Source organism: Camelus dromedarius, chromosome 12 (genome assembly GCF_036321535.1).
Source record: "Camelus dromedarius isolate mCamDro1 chromosome 12, mCamDro1.pat, whole genome shotgun sequence".
In the NCBI taxonomy this organism is placed as follows: domain Eukaryota; kingdom Metazoa; phylum Chordata; class Mammalia; order Artiodactyla; family Camelidae; genus Camelus; species Camelus dromedarius.
This window is the reverse complement of record NC_087447.1, coordinates 43,969,850-43,986,516: the sequence shown is the minus strand read 5'-3', so window position 1 is coordinate 43,986,516 and position 16,667 is coordinate 43,969,850. Positions and strand designations below refer to the sequence as shown.

The following is a 16,667-nucleotide window of genomic DNA, read 5'->3' as shown; positions in this document are numbered from 1 at the left end:
TCTGAGTCTCACGTTTGTCATTGGTAATATGAGGGTAACAGTTATACAGACCCTGTTAGGCTATCAAGGGAATTAAACGAGATTATATAGCTAAAAGACTTGTGGCACAGTGCTTGGCGCGCTTGCGCACGCGCACACACGCAGACACACACACACGCAGACACACACACACACACGCAGACACACACACACGCAGACACACGCAGACACACACACACACACACACACACACACACACACACACACACACACACACACACATCTAGGAAGCTCCAGGTAATTCCCAGCTTCTTCCTCAGGAGCCATTTATTTCACCTTAGTTCCGATCTGAGAGTCTCCACCTTCTCCAAATCACCACAGTGGTCTAAAAGGTCCTGAACTTGAGATACCGCTCCTTTGTTGGCGAATACTGACCCCAGGCGCCGCATCCTTAGGCCCACGGTTCATACCCAGACGGCGCTTCTCAAGTTCGAAGCCGGGACTTGGTTCTCCGGATCTGGAGGGCGTGGTTCAGACTGCACCTTTCCCGCAACGCACCCAAGAGCGTGCTTTGGACTCCCGCAGCGAAGGGCGGTGGGAGAGGGTGTGGGTTTGCATCAGGACAGAACGCGCACCCGCTCACACTCTCCAAACCTGGGCGCGGCCGCTGTGAGCGCTAGGTCCCGAGCCCAGTCCGGCGCTCGTCTAGGAGCCCGCGAGCGCCCCACGCTCCCCGCGGGCGCCCAGGCAGGGGCCGCCGGGATCCTACCCCGCGGCGCGCACCCCTGACCCGCCCCGCCCCACGGCGGCCGCAAGTGGCGGGCGGAGCGCGAGGAGAGAGGCGCGCTGAGCTGTGCGGCACCGCCTCTCCTCCGTGCCGGGGGAGGGACAGAGGGGCCGGGCGGGAGAGAGAGAAAGCCCGACCGAACCGGCTGGCCAAGAGCTACATGCAACCGGTGGGAGGCCGGACCGGCTGGGGCTGGCGCTCGGGCGGTTTCTTGGCGGGTCCCTGGCGGCGAGGGCGGACGGCCCGGAGGCGGCGGCTCTGAGCTGGCAGGCGGAGGGTTGTCTCTCGCGCCTGCCTGCCCGGCGCGGTCCGAGGATGCGGGGGGGCGATGCCCGGGGCCAGGGACGCGCTCTGTCACCAGGCGCTGCAGCTGCTGGCCGAGCTCTGTGCCCGCGGGGCCCTGGAGCACGACAGCTGCCAGGATTTCATCTACCACCTGCGGGACCGCGCCAGACCTCGGCTCCGCGACCCAGGTGAGTGCCGTTGCCACCGCTGCCGGGCGCGACCGGAGGGCCCTGGGATGGGAGTTGGGGCCGCACCGGGGCCTGAGGCAGGAGACAAACGCGGGCTGGAGGGTGAAGAGCGGGTGACCACCGAGCTAGGGGAGGGGGTCAGGAACCGGCGCACCGGGGCCTGAGGCTGGAACCGCGCGGGGACCCCGGCGGAGGCTGCTGCGCGGAGGCCGAGTCCGGGTGGCTGGCGCAGGGTTGAAGGGACCACGCCCGCCACCTGCGCTCCGGTTGCCGGGGCTCCTGGGGGCGGCTCCCGAGCTCCGCGCTCCACTTCCCGGGCATTGAGCTCCCGGCCAGGGGAGGCCGCGGCGGCCTCGCGAGCCCTGAGAAGGGGGACGAGGCCAGGGGTAACTCCTGGAAGTTGGGAGTTGGGGACGGCACCGGGCTGCGGCTGAATCCCACCGGGCGCTCCTCATCCTCTCCCCAGAGCGCCCCTTTCCTTTCCTTGGCCTGGGGTGAGAAGGGCCGGGCGGGATCCGGCGTTGGGCCAGGGATCCGGAGCTCCGGGTCCTGGGCAGCCGGGCCTGAAACGGTTCCCTGCGGGTCTCTTGGCGTGGAGACGGTCTGGGCCTGGGCGCGCCGCTCGACCAGCTCCCGCCGCCGGGCACACCGAGGTCGAGGGGCTCACCGGTCCTGGCTTGTGCACTTGCAGTTATTCCGAGTGAAAGTTTCGAAGCTCCTAACTTTGGAAAGTTCATTTATTTTGGCCATTGACCAATTAAGGTTGAAGAAGGGAGTTTCAGTGGAGCCATTTGCTCTTCTCAGGGGTCCTGCATCTCCCATGTCTTCTCTTCTGCTGCGGGTTACTGGAAGACACCTTCCTTCCAGATGTTTACTTGAGATTCTTCTCACCTTGAGGAATCATTTTCTTGAATAGCCTCTCAATCTAAGTACTTAAAAAAAAAAAAGACGTATTGGGTTTGGATTGTTAAAGATGGGGTAAGAAAATGGCCTTTCCTCTAATATTCCTGTGTATAAATATTGGAAATGAGCTATTGCTGTGCAGATTATCCAGTACGAATTTACCTAATTTTAAGCCAGTCCATTACATAAAAATCTATTTACCCAAAGGATAAATAGAGAATTATTTGGTTCATGAAGAGGTATGCACTAAGCCTGACTTCCATAGCATTTCCTTGATGGTATATTTAAAAGAGGTTTGTGAGGTGAAGAGAAGTCATCTATTAAAAGTTTAAATCAGATTTTCCCTACTCAAAGCCTTTTTTTTAATTGAAAAAAGATTATTGTTTCCCATTGCCTGTGGTTACATTAATTAAGTTTATGGAATGATCACTAATGTGTTACTTTAAAGTAGAGAATTAAGTCAAAAAATACTGTTGATTTCAAATGATTTCCCCAGAGGTTTAATGCCCAGCCTTCTTAGGGCTCCTTGCTGGACATGATGTGCTGCACGGACTGCAGACATGAATGAGAACACTTCATTTCATGAACTGGGGGCGCAGGATGATGTCCTCAGTGGGGAAAGTTCTGTCCTTAAGTAAGCAGGAACAAGAAAATTATTTAGCTTGCTTCACCCAAAGCAAGCATTCCTGTTCAAACGTGCCACTTCATTGCCTGTGACAGTGCCAGGAATTGTCACTTTTATCCTGAATAAGTAGTCATCTTTGGCTTTCTAAGGGAAGATGGATAAGACCTCGCACTGAGTTGCACGTTTAACACTCCATATCTTTATGGCTGATTTTATGCCTCTGCTTTTAATCCATGAGCTAGATTCCATGTTTTTAGGTTTTCCTCAGCCCCTTCACTGGGAAGCCCTTGAGGAAGAATCACAGAGAAGACTCCTCACAAAAGACACCTCTGATTCCTTGGTCGAGAAGTAGCCACAGATAAAGAATATGCTGTGCTAGTCTCTGAGCTCCTGAAAGCACTGCTCTGCTTTCTTAACTGGGGCACAGTGATTTTGAGGTAGCCCCCAGGACCCTCTAGATCTTTGGTCTGGGTCAGGAAGTAGCCTGTTCATGAGGCAAGAGAGGGGCGGGGGACTGTGAGTGCCAGGTGAGAGCAACTGAGGCTGAAGCCCATGTCCAGAGTGCCCTGTCTCTTCTGTTCAGGAGAAATCTCTTCACTTCCCTCCTTCCTCTCCTTGCCCACATTAATCCTTACATCAGATGCATTTATCTCCATCCCTCTGAAGCTGTTTGCTTGTCCAAACCAAGAGTGCCTTTAATTTCAGAGCCCTAGGAGCTGAGTGGCTGGAGTAGCACCATGAATGGTACCCCTACTGCTGTGTAGTGCGAACCAGAACAACCACACACAGCAGCAGCCCTGGGATGCAAATCTCTGTAAATGGGTGACTTCCTATTCTGTAAAGGAACCCACCCACCTGAATGCCATGTTTCAGCTTTCTCTGTCCATTGACTACCGAGTGGTAGCTCCATTTTCTCAAGCTCAGCTGAGGGACTTTAGTTTTAAAAGGAGAAAACAGACATAATTCCCTGTGGACAGCAGAGTGACGCTGCATCTGGGATGTTTGTTCATTTTTTCAGAGGTGGGGTAAGCCTGGGTCACGATGAGTAGACCATCAGAAAGGTGGTTCTTTGCACATGCACAGGTAGCTGCAGTACTGTGATGCAGGAGTACAGCACCTTGTCTTCCCTAACTTGGTATTAAGAGAGAATTTGATGAAAGTGTCATCTTTTTAAAATGAAGCTAAGTCATAAAGTGGAACTGGAATGCCTCACCAGTCCTTCATCTGTACCAGCTATGGAAAGTAAAGTGCTGATCTTTAAGCTGAGTGTAAGCATGTTTCCATAGAGAGCAGTTAGAATCCTTCTGTGTGATATTATGTTGTTTCATATATTGGCAATGTCAGGCATAAACTTGTGAGTCTAGAGAATGGCCTTCACAGCAGCAGGGAAGAGCATGTGCAAAGGTCCTAAGATAGGAGTGTCTTTAATGTGACTCAAGAAATAGCTGAGTTCAAGAGTGGCTAGTGCAGAGTGAAAAAGATAGAGAATGACAAGAAATATGGGTAAGGGTTGGAGGGGGAAGATCATGTGGGCCTTCTAAACTGTTCTAAGGATCTTGGTTTTTACTCTGAATGAGGAGGAGTTGAGAGGGAGGGGCTATAGCTCAGTGGTAGAGTGCATGCTTAGCACACACGAGGTCCTGGGTTCAATCCCCAGTACCTCCATTAAAACAAAACAAACAAAACATATAAAAAAAAAAAAGAAGAGAAGGAATTGAATAGAGAAGTGGCAACATTCTGGCTGCTGTGTTAAGAAAATACTGTTGAAGATCAAGGGAAAAGACAGAGAAACCTGCTAACAGGCTATTGTAGTAATCCAGACAGAGGGGACAGTGGACTCAGTTTGAAGAGGCAGTACTAGGATTTGTTGATGGACTGGAAGTGAGTGGTGAGAGGAGTTAAAGATGACCCAAGGCTTTTTGATCTAAGTGCCTCCATTTACTGCATACGGCAAGACTTCAGGAGGAGCAGAGTTGGAGTGGGGAGGAAAATAAGGAGGCTTTTGTTTTATTAAACTTTTTTGTGTATGTGAGGTGCATGATGTCTCTTAGTTCAACAGTGACCTCAAGCATGGAAGTCTCCTGTAACATTATCAATTCGTCTATGCTCATATTTTGTAACTGGGGACTTCACTCTCCTTGAGAGGGCCAGTTGCTTGTAGGACAGCAGTTATTATTGTTACCGGGAAAAGAAAAATAAGTATTACCTTGGTTCTTAGTCACCCAAAGAAAGATTTTTGACGAGAGACAGAAAGTTTGATGTAAGCAAGATTTTTTATTAGTGAAATAAAAAAAGTAAAAGACGTAGTGCACTCCTGAGAACTGGGAGCGGGCCAATCCAAGAGAGGAAAAATGGCGCCATTCCTTTGTTTTTCCTGTTTTTATATCCTGGTTTCGTGATTGATTGATTGATTGATTGATTGATTGACGACTCAGGTTCCCTGCGCTCTGGCTGATTGACAGCTCAGGTTCCTTGTGTTTTGGATTGTTCCTTTCCCCTTCCTCTCCCCCTGCCCAGTGCTCATTTCTATCTAAACTACCTGATATTATTAAAAGGTTTGTCCCTGCATGGAATGAAAAGCTCTGTTTAACTTCTGCTGTTGATCTTGAATTTACTTACGAGTCAACAAAGAATTAGTCTCTTCTCCGTTTGACTCTTAGCGGGTAGCGCTTGTAACTTTTCTCATCCTGTTTCCACATCTGGAAAAGGAAAGAGGATTGAATCATGTGATTTCTAGGTTTTAAGCATGTTTTACTGTTTTCCTTGTCTTTTCTTCTGACAGGTGCCAAGCACTTATGTAGGTCACTTCATTTAATCCTAATAATGTCTTCTAAGACCTTGCTGCTCAACATGTTCAGTTGTACACCAGTAGCACCTGGGAATTTCTTAGAAATGCAGATTTTCGGTCCCCACCCCAGACCTACTGATGTGAATCTGTGTTTTACAAGATCCTTAGGTGATTCATAGGCACATTAAGGTTTGAGAAGCATTGCTAAAAGAGATTGGTATCTATGAATGAATTGAAATGCAGAAAGCTAAACTAGCCCAAGGCCACGGATTCCATTTACAGAAAGAGTTGAGTCTAAGTCAAAGTAGGTTCTAAGTAAACACATCGCATATACTAAGCATCTAGGAGTTACCATCAATGAAAATTCCCTAGGTTTTTCTCGTAAGCTCTATCTTTAGACATCCTTTCTCTATTCTTTATTTCTGTAATGGATTTAATCTCTAAGCGTAGGTTAAATTCTCTTGCAGTTGTAAAGATTCCACTCAGTATTTGGTTATAAATTCTTCTATTTAGGATAAGAGTTTTCCATTGACATTCTAGCTTTGTGTTTCTAGAGATTTTTTCCTTCATTTTTCTAGTGAGCTGGAGAAGGTTCACCTGGTCAGGGTGTGAAGTAGAGCTTTATGACACATCACTGATGACTTTTCTTTCCAGGTGGACATTAACCCTATTCAGGGGAAGCTTTTTCTAGATCATTGGTTTTCAGACTTGGCTGCACGTTAGAAACACTTAGGGAGCTCTCACAAACAAACAGACAAAAAAAGAAAACAAGAAGCTGCCAGTGACTGAGTCTACCCTATACCAGTTAAATCAGAATCTCTGTGGGTGGGGCCTGATAGTATATTTTTATATAAATTCCTCGGTTGGTTCTAATGTGCACCCAGGTGGAAGACAACTGTTGAGGCCATTAAGAAAAGGATGAACCCACCTAATTCTTATCAGCTCAGCTCAGATTTCTTTTTTGCAAAATTAGGAAAGATGGTATCAAAAGTCAGGGGGTCTCTACTGTTACTTTGTATGGTTACCACCCAGATCAACTGATTCTTAACTTTTGACCATATTATCCCTAATTTTTATTTTGAGAACTCTTTAAAACTATCATGAGAAACTATATATCCACTCAATTTGGGGGGGAAAAATAACAAATTGAGAAAATCATGTCCAGAGTATTCCATTAAAGGCCAGAATGTGGAACCCTCACTATTGATTCAGAGTGAAATAACTTATTGAAAGATGTACATGGAAAATAATAATTAGTTATAGTTTCTAAGGAAAAATTTCCAAAATAATCATTGAGATTAAACATTAGTCTTAATTCAAATTTTCAAAGGTAGTCAAGAAAAATTAACCTTAAAACACTGGATTTTTATGAATAGACATTGGGTGATTATGCACAATGGGATTAATTTTTTAAAATTAATGTTAATTGCAATCAGGAGCTAGAGAGTCTTCAAAGGAATGAGTGGCATATTGGATGCACGATATGTGAAGATCTAATTTGCATTTACTTCAGTGACATTTTAGGGCTTCTTCATAAATATTTTATTTAAACAAGTGTGTTTTCATCTCTGTAGGATTCCTCTACATGGACCAGTGAGTGGTTTAGTCAGGAGGTAATTACCAAGAGGGAAAAACAAAAGCAAATTGTGGTGAAGGCATCACAGGCAGCCCTGTGGCCAGCTGCTTCTCTCCGAATAAACAGTTAAAAGCACAAACTTTCTGATGTGGGCTAAACTCTCAAGGAAAACTTAAGCTGACACCTAAGGGAAATTATCCTAAAATTCTCTATTGTGTGTAGAACCTAGGCGTAGCTTTCCCTCTAAAGGCATACTGGCACGTGTGCTCTCCGTTGTGGTTGGCTGAAAAAATTCATAAACTCTTCCTAAGTGACTCACTGGAGGAAACTAACAAGTTCATGTGCTCAAGTGTATAGTGAAAGGGGGGGAGCTTAGAGAGCAGCGTCAGTGGAAGAGCAGCCTCACTTTCAAAAGCATAAGAATGAAGTATGTATTTCTACTTTCTAAATTAAATTACAGTTGGAGCCATAAATGTTCACCACGACTTCTTTCAAGCATTTCATTGGGTTGGCTCTAAGTAGGGCTTTAAACCAAGGCAAACTCCAACAACTAGGTTTTGCAAATCTCCTTGCAATATCCTCTGCCCTCATGCATGAGTTTTCTCACACAAAAACTTCTATCCCAGTGCTACTAGAACTGCACTTGAAAGGAAAACACTCAAGTCAGAATCTGATCTTGCCTTTACTAGCTTTATGACCTTGAGTTAAAAAATACTTGTCTTCACTTTATTCACCTGTGAAATGGCCTCAGAAGGCTGTTGCAGCACAGAGCCCAGAGTGAGTACTCAAGTAATTGCTCAGTAAGTGGATTTTGTGGTGCAGTATCACCTGTCCATGTTTCCCCTCCACCATGATCCACAGGCATGCACATGTTTTACCTATTTATACAGCACACCTTGGACATGCTGCGGGTTGGGTTCCAGACCACCACAGTAAAGTGAGACACGTGAATTTTTTGGTTTCCCACTGCATATAAAAGATAGGTTTACACTATATTGTGGTCTCTTAAGTGTACAATAGCATGATGTCTAAAAATAGTACATAACTTAATTTAAAAATCCTTTATTGCTAAAAAATTGCTAACCATCATCTGACCCTTCAGTGAGTCATAATTTTGTTGCAGTAGTGACCTTAGAGATCACAGATCACTATAACAAATATAATAATAGTAAAAAAGTTTGAGAGATTGCAAGAGTTAGCAAAGTATGGCATAGAGACATGAAGTGAGCAGGTGGTGGTGGAAAAACAGCCCAATAGATTTGCTCAATGAAGGGTTGCAACAAACCTCCAATTTCTAAAAAAAAAAAGAACAGTGCAATAAAATGAAGCACAGTAAAACAAGGTCTGCCTGTAATCATCCACAGACAAAATTTACTATTCTACTTTTTTGTAAACTTAAACCTTGTAAAATTTGTTTTATCACTGTTTATTAACTGTATGACCCTGGGTAAGTTATTTAATCTCTGTGTATTAGTTTTGTCATGAATCAAATGGAGTGCTTTTACCCAAATAAAATATAGAATGCCCAGTTTAATGTGAATTTCAGGTAAACAAAGGATATCTGTTGTTTATCTGAAAGTCAAATTGAACTGGGCGGCTTATGTTTTTATTTGCTAAATCTTGGAACCCTGCATAAGTACCTATCTCACAATGTATAGGAAGTGCCATACTGCCGGCACTTAGTAAATGCTCAATACATATTAGCCGTTAGTACTATTGTTGTTATAATTTATCCATGATGAGCAATCATTATTGTGCAACTATTGTGATGACTGTATATATTCCAAAGGGTAGATAAATCTTTTTTACTTAACCTTTCTTTGGGAATATTTCAAGCTTCTGATTTTTTATTACTATAAATAATACTGTAAATAATAAATAAATAAATAAATAATACTCTATAGTATCCCACTCTCCTTTGGGAATATTTCTTCATAATTAATTATTACCAGTGGGTTCCAGTTGCTTTCCAACATATCTCTGCCAGTTTGCCCCTCCATGTTGTTGCTACATGTCAACAGTCAGTCCTCTACCATTAGGTGATAAAATATGAACAAAAGGTTGCTAATTTAATAAGTTCTAAGTGACTACCTGGTTGTTGTTTCAACTTGTATTTTTTTTATTGGTAGGATTAACTATTTTTAATATTTTAAACTTATTTACATTTCCTGTTATGTGAATTTTTTTGTGTTTATTCTCTACCGTGTACCAATTTAGTTTTGGAGAATCTTAATGTTTTTCTTATCAATTTGCATTAGCTGGAACATAAATATTCTGTCAAATTAGCTTATAGAAGGAGCACTCTGTAGTCAGTGGACTCAGGTTGACTGTAATTGATCCATTATGCTAGACTGCCTTTTAAAATGTTAGGAGTGCATTCTTTCCATTGCTAAGTACTGCCTTTATTTATGTGAAATAGAAAAAAAGTATTGTTATATAACTTGAATCTCATTTTCTTTCCCTCTTTCCAACTCCCCTCCCATCCTAACACTTCTGTAGCCTTTACTGTGGCCACACGGATCTGATCACTTTTCTAATTATAATTAAATTCAAAAAACATCCACTCAGTGCCCCTTAAGTGCCAGGTACTAGGTTAGGCATCACTAATTCGAAGATACATTGGCTATGGTTACTACCCCAACGAAACTGAGATAAAACAATAATAGCAGTTAATAAAGACCAGAAGGGAGTTACGTACTGGATACAGTGCAGAAAAAGAGGAGAGAAGTAATTAGCTGACTTGAGTAGATCTATAGAGGATTCCTGGAGAAGTTGATTCTTGGGTGGGGCACTTTGCCTGGAATGTGTGGGTGGGAAGGACATTCTGGAATTTACAAACTTTCTAAGACAGGAGAGAATGGATCTTTGGTAACAGTAAGTGGAGCACACACGGGAATGTTGAGCAGTGAGTCTGTTCTAGTAAACACTGGTCATCAGATCATGGAAGTCCTTGTATGCCGTCATCAAAGTCCCATGGAGGACTTGGGCTAGAGGATTTTGAAGCAGAAATCTTGAAGGAAGTGCAATTTACTATGATGAGCCCAAAGGACTCATTCTCAGTGAAGTAGTCCAGGAGATTTAAGGATGGGAAAAGTTATGTGAGTGCCCTTCTCGAGTCTCCCCCGTTCGTCATGGGAAAAAGCTCAAGCTAGTTGTGATATGCTTCCTGACTGCGGTAGGGTCCTGCCAGATTGGAAGCGCTGTGTGGGAGATTACCTCTTCAGATCCCCAGTCATGTCACCCTGAAACTCAAGTGTAATTACCTCATATAGTTGTAAAAACTGCCTTCAGCAAGTTTAGTCATCTGGCTCAAACATCTGGGTTCCAGATATAATTTCAGACTATGCCAACAATGACATCTTGCTTCCTTGCCTGTTTATTTAATAATGAACAAGCAATGTGTTCAGTTGCGTTGCAGCCACTTGGTTTGAGGAGATGCACAGTCTGTTTTCTCTGATGTTACAAGGCTCAGGAGGGAGTCGATGTGGCAGGCCTGCCTGGTGCCTACCAAGCCATGCTGTGGAGATGGTGATTTATTCGGTATACGGGGGCTGCAAAGTGGCCGGCTTAGTTCTGTAAAATAATTGAATGCCCTTAGGCAGGTGCTACAGTTTCTACTTTTCCTATTTGCCCCACCTCCCGCCCCACACACATAAACTTCACTTACCACATTTAAGGAATAGGCCTGGCTATAAATGTTTGCACCAGCTATATAGCACTGCAGACCCATTGAAGGGTTTTAAGCTGAAAACTGAGGTGAGCAGATTTATCTCCTAATTAGATGACTCTGAAGGCAGGATGAAGGCTGACTGGAGAGATTATAATTAGAGATGCCATTTACTCACTCATCAACGCTTATTGACCCTCTCCCACATGCAAGACTGTTCTAGGTATCGTAGGTGCCTGGATACCTGGATACAGTATTGTACATACACGAGGGGACCAGACAGAACATAAAAGTCTTGCCCTTATGGAACTTACATGTTGGCAAGAGGAAAGTGATGGCACATAAATAAACTAATCACATAGTACGTTAGATGGTGATAAGTGCTAAGGAGAAAAATAAAGCATGGAAAGGAATAGGTATGGGAACTAAAATGGCATCACTGAGAAACTGATGTAGGAGGGAAGGTCAGAGATGTGGCAGCAAGATGTGCACGTATCAGGGGGAAGAGCATTCCAGAAGGAGAACAGCAGGTATAAAGGTCCTGAGGCAGACACATGCTTGGTATATTTAAGTGTCAGCCAGGGGCAGTGGGACCATGGTGGAGTTGGCAAGGAAGAGAGAAGTAGTAGATGAGGTCAGAAAGATGATGGCAGGCTGACTGTAAGGCCCTATAAGCCATTGTAACTTTTACTCAGAGAAAGATGGGAAGCTGTTAGAAAGTTTTAAGCAGAGAAGTAATAATATCTGACAGGGATAGAAAGGATCACTCTGCCTGACATTTAGAAAGTGGACTGTGGAAGGGAGAGCAGTGACGTGACTGCTGTGAGAGGTGATGGTGGCTTGGACCAGAGTGATGGCCATGGAGGTGGTGAGAAATGGTCAGATTCTGGGTAGCTTGAAGGTAGAGCTGACAGGATTTACTGATGGATGGATGTAGGGTGTGAAAGGCAGAGAGAAATCAAGAGTGAGTCCAAGATTTTGGCCTGAGCAAGAGAAGAGAGGAGAAATTTGAGGAGAATAATGAGGAGCTTAGTTTGGATGTGTTAAGTTGGAACTGCTTATTAGTGAGCCAGGTGGGGAACAGACTAGGAAGCCAGACACGTGAGCCTGGAGTTCAGGAAAGATGGCTGGACTGGAGATTCAGATGTGAGCATTGTAGGCTTAGAGGTGATGTTTAAAATAAGTCTGGCTGAAATCTTCTAGGCAGATGGTGTTGGAGAGAAGAGGGCCAGGACTGAGTTCTGGAACTCTCCAGCCCTTGGAGGATGGAGAGAAAATGAGGAACCAACAAAAGAACTCTAATGAAGAGGGACCAGAAAATCCAAGCAAGAGTGTTGACCTGAAAGCGGAGATGATGAAGAAGGTGTGTGAGAAAGGAGGGGAAAAACAACTGCATCAGATGCCATCAGATCAGGCAGAATGAGCACTGGTCACAGCGGTTAGGTAACATTGGATCATTGGAAGTGATGTTAATTAGATGTTTTGGTAGACAGGTGAGGACAAGAGCCTAACTGGCACAACCTTAAGAGAAATTGATGGGAGAGGAATTAGGGGCAGTGAATATAGACTACTCTTTCAAGTTTTTCTGCACACAGGAACAGAGAGAAATGAGTTAGTAGTCAGTCACCAGTGAAGGAAGTAGATCAAGGGGGGTTGTTTTTATTTAAAGTTGTAGGAGATAACGGCACTTAGGTGATGGCGATGATCTGGTAGAGAACAAAAATTCATTATGTAGGATAATGAGGGGAGGGTTGCTGGAGGGCTGTCCTTGAGTGGGCATTTGGATGTGCATCCTAGAGCTCAAAGACAAAGTCTAGCCTGCAGATAACACATTTAGGAGCCATCAGCATCGGGAGGATATTTGAAGTCAATAAACTAGATGAGCTTACTAAGGGGTGAATGAAGATAAGAAGTCAAACGACTCATCAGAGGTTTGAGAGCTGAGAAGGAACCAACAAGGGAGACTGAAAGGGATTTGCAGGTACAGTGGGGGGAAAATCAGGAGTGTGGCAGAAAATATTCCTGGGAGGAAGACGTGAGCCCTTGTGTGAAATGAGGCTGATGGGTCAAATATGATGAGGAGTGAGAACTGCCCATTGTAGTTAGCAACATGAAGGTGCACTGGTGACCGTGAACTGGGTGATTTTGGAGTGGAAGTGGGCGAATGGAATTGGTGAAAATCTGATTGCAGTCTCTTCAAGAGATGAGGAGAGGAGAGAAGTTGAAGAAAGAGAATATATGCTACTTTTTTAGTTTCATTGTGAAGGAAAAGGGGGGAGAAAATGATTCAGAAGATGGTTTTTAAAGAAAGGAGAAAATAACTGCATGTTTGTATGCTGGAGAGAAGTTTAAAATGATGCAGAGGATTGAACTGCCTGAGTGATGTACCTGAGTTGGTGGGTTTTTCAGCAGTTCTTTTGTTGTCAATGAACCGGGGCAGAGTATCTGAGCCCAGGTAGGTAGATAGGATTTGAGGATCTTATAGAGGTTTGTTTTCTGATTGCTCTTCCATTATCATAAGAAAGGAAGCAGCAAGGTTACCAGCTGAGAGTGAGAATGGGGTACAAAATGTGCAGGTTTGAATACAATAAGGTAGAAATGACAGTCCAAGAGGTGGGAGATTGGATGGATTAGGGAAGTCAGCCTGCCAGCAACGTTGTCCGCCCACTTGAAATTGGTGCTCGTGAATTTAAAGTGATATCCACTAGCATAGATGTGAGGTTTTCTCCCACCACATGCACCTGTGTTTGCACAGGCATGAAGAGACAGGAGTTTGTGTTTGAGCGGGGTTGTGTTTATGGATGACAATGAAATAGTGACAAAAGAGGGTATATAGGCAATCTACTGAATGGGAGAAAATATTTGCAAACTGTATGGCCAATAAGGGGTTAATACCAAAATGTAGAAACAGTTCATACAACTCAACATCAAAAAAAGAAACAGCCCTATTAAAAAATAGGCAGAAGACCTGAACAGGCATTTTTCCAAAGAGGACATGCAGGTGGACAACAGGCACGTGAAAAGGCACTCAGCATGCTAATCATCAGGGAAATGCAAATCAAAACCACAGTGAGATAACACCTCACACCTGTCAGAACGGCTACCATCAAAAAGAACACAAATAACAAACGTTGGCGAGGGTATGGAGAAACAGGAACCCTCATACACTGTTGGTGGGAATGTAAGTTGGTGCAGCCACTGTGGAAAACAGTATGAAGGTTTCTCAGTAAGATTAATTTTAAATGCATTAAGTTCAAGGATGTTTATGGAATCTGATGCAGATGTCCAGGGCAGTTGACTGGTGGATCACAGGGAAGAAGTTACTGGAAGTCGAAGAAGGTGAGAAAAGGGTGAATTCTAAGGCTCCTGAGAAGCTTGAAGAGTTTTAGAAAGTAATTCTCAGTTGCAGCTACACATCAGAATCAATCAAGGAACTTTTGAAGACAGCTGCCCTATCCCCATACTGACTAAATCAGAATCTTCCATGGTGACACCTAAAATATCTCTGCGTGTAGTCTGGTGTGCAGCCAGGGTGGCAAATGACATGCATTTATAGTCTTTATGGATTGAAATTACTTTTTACAGCCCCATTGTCAAAGTAAATGCTCCAACCATCTGTCTAAAACCATTGTAAAATATTATGCAAGGAAATCTAAGCATGAAAATGCATTTACTGTTATCATTGATCCTTCTTTATTCTTACCACAGTGGGAGTTATCTCAAATTATTAGGAAGTACAGCTGCTGTTGGTGCAGCTAATAATAAATTCTGTTGAAAATTTAGCTGTAGGATGTAACTGTAGCATCCTGGTGCTAACTAAAATCATGGTCCTCTTTTTAGCTGGGCATGTACTATTATCATTTATTTTTAATTTAGGATAACCATACTGTAAATAAATTCTGTAAAAACTCTACCCAGGCTCTGAGCTTAGAGAATATGGTTGTTTGATTCCTGTAGGATAAAGTCCTTTTTACCAATATGTTCACTTCCCATCAGAAAAACCTGGGAAACAAAGAAAGAGACATGGATGAAGGGACACATTAGAACAACTTTGGACATTTTACTCAGAAAATCTCAGGTTAAACATATTTTCAACTTTGATGTTTTCTAATAATGTGGGTGTTAATTGATGGCATAGCTGAGCTAGCCCTAAAGTCTTCTCAAATTATTTCAGAGGGAAAGAGAAAACTGTTGTTTGCTCTTCTTTAATCTGTTCCACTGTGACTGCTACTTAAGATTTAATGTCACTGTAATATTCTGAATTTATAGGGCATCCATCTTCTGGGGCTTTGGAAGTGTTTGGTGTGTATTACCTTAATTTTGAGGGAACTAAAATTCATCATGTTACGGGATCTATTTCAGAGAGTCTACAAAGAAAACTAGAAAATCTCCCAAATGTTTCTTTTTTCTTCCAAATGCTGTTGGTAGAAGCATCCGTTGATTCTAACTTCATGCTGCTGTAGAGGCCGTTTATGTATGGATTACTGAAGGCTTCTCTGGGGGGAATCTAATCTCTGTAGGTTCAGTTTGAGAGGATCCACTCTGCAGGCTGATAAAGATTAAAATTGCAGCTCTTTTCCATTACATTGGTTTTTTGATTTGTTAATTTTTATATTGTCTTAACGCTTCAGCAACTCAATCACAACTGTCTTCCCAGGACCTCGGCATGTGGGAACTGGGAAGTTAAATTGGACAGATTCACAAAACAAGGGCTCCATAGCACACGTCTTTAAGTAAAAGGTGATGTTTTAGGGCTACGGGCGGTCATCAGGTTTGATCCAGGCAAACACGTGGGGAAAAGTGGGCATTAAATAGTGCCCTTAATAATTTAGCTTAGGACGTGGGGAAATGTCAGAGGAGGATCACAGTTGGCCGTACACCACTTGATTCCTAAATGTTGAGGAAATAGTTTCATTGAATATGTTAAAATAACAAGTGCAAAATATCTATGGATTTTATAATGTCTTTATCTGCTCTTTTTCCAAAGCCTCATGCTAATTAAACTAACATTCCTATAATAAACATCCTGGATGTGACATAAAAGTCATTAAATATGACTTATCTTAGGCTGATAAATAGTATAATAAATAGTGAAGAGTAGCAGGCATAAGCTTTTACTTTTAATGAATGAAGCAGTATTTAAATCTATAGGACCAAGTTTGTTAAAACTTCAGAGGTTAGAAAAATCAGAATTATAGTAGGTGACTACCATACTTGACTAATAATATATGACACATCAAATAGACAAAGTAAGTTAATAAATAGAGGATAGAAAAATGTAATTAAAAGTTTGATTTACATGAAATACAGAATTTTCTACTCACCAAGAGAAAAAGAGTGTTCTTGGAACATTTCAAAAAATTTATCAGTACATGATCAGACCATAAAAAAGGGACATTAATTCCAAAAGATCAAAGTTTTATGGGTTAAATTCACTGACAGTAATGCAATAAAACCATCAATGAATGAATAACAAGTAACAACATCAAAACCCTAAACGTCTGAAAACTACTCTTCAAGAGGTCTCCTGAGTTAAAAAAAAAAAAATGGAAACTAAAATTAATAGACATTGAAAATACAATGGAAATGAAAGCACCTGTATCAGAACTGCAGAGTCCAACCAAAGCTATATTTAGATGAAAATTCATAACTTTAACTTGTTATAGTAAATAAATAGAGAAATAGAAAATAAATAAACCAGCTTTAAATGTAAGAACCTAGAAATAGAAAAGTGAAGTAAACCAAAAAAAAGTAGGAGCAAAGCATTAGTAAAACCGCCCCCCCAAAAAATTAATAATTAGAAAGTGAAAAATAAAAAACAAAATCAAAGAAAAAGTGGTATTAATAAGCAAAACGAAGATGTGTTTCT

The 16,667-nt window shown here is 42.8% G+C and overlaps 1 protein-coding gene across 2 annotated transcripts in view; it reads left to right on the top strand.

The window, feature by feature from the left end:
* Nucleotides 1-802: 802 nt before the first annotated feature.
* Nucleotides 803-16,667, top strand: part of SYT9 (synaptotagmin 9) — a 175,200-nt gene continuing 159,335 nt past the window's right edge. For both annotated transcript variants that reach the window (XM_010985895.3, XM_064492612.1), the window contains exon 1: nucleotides 803-1,239. In XM_010985895.3, coding sequence (XP_010984197.1) covers nucleotides 1,095-1,239 — 145 coding nt within the window. In that variant the 5' untranslated portion in view covers nucleotides 803-1,094. The remainder of the gene's footprint in view (nucleotides 1,240-16,667) is intronic.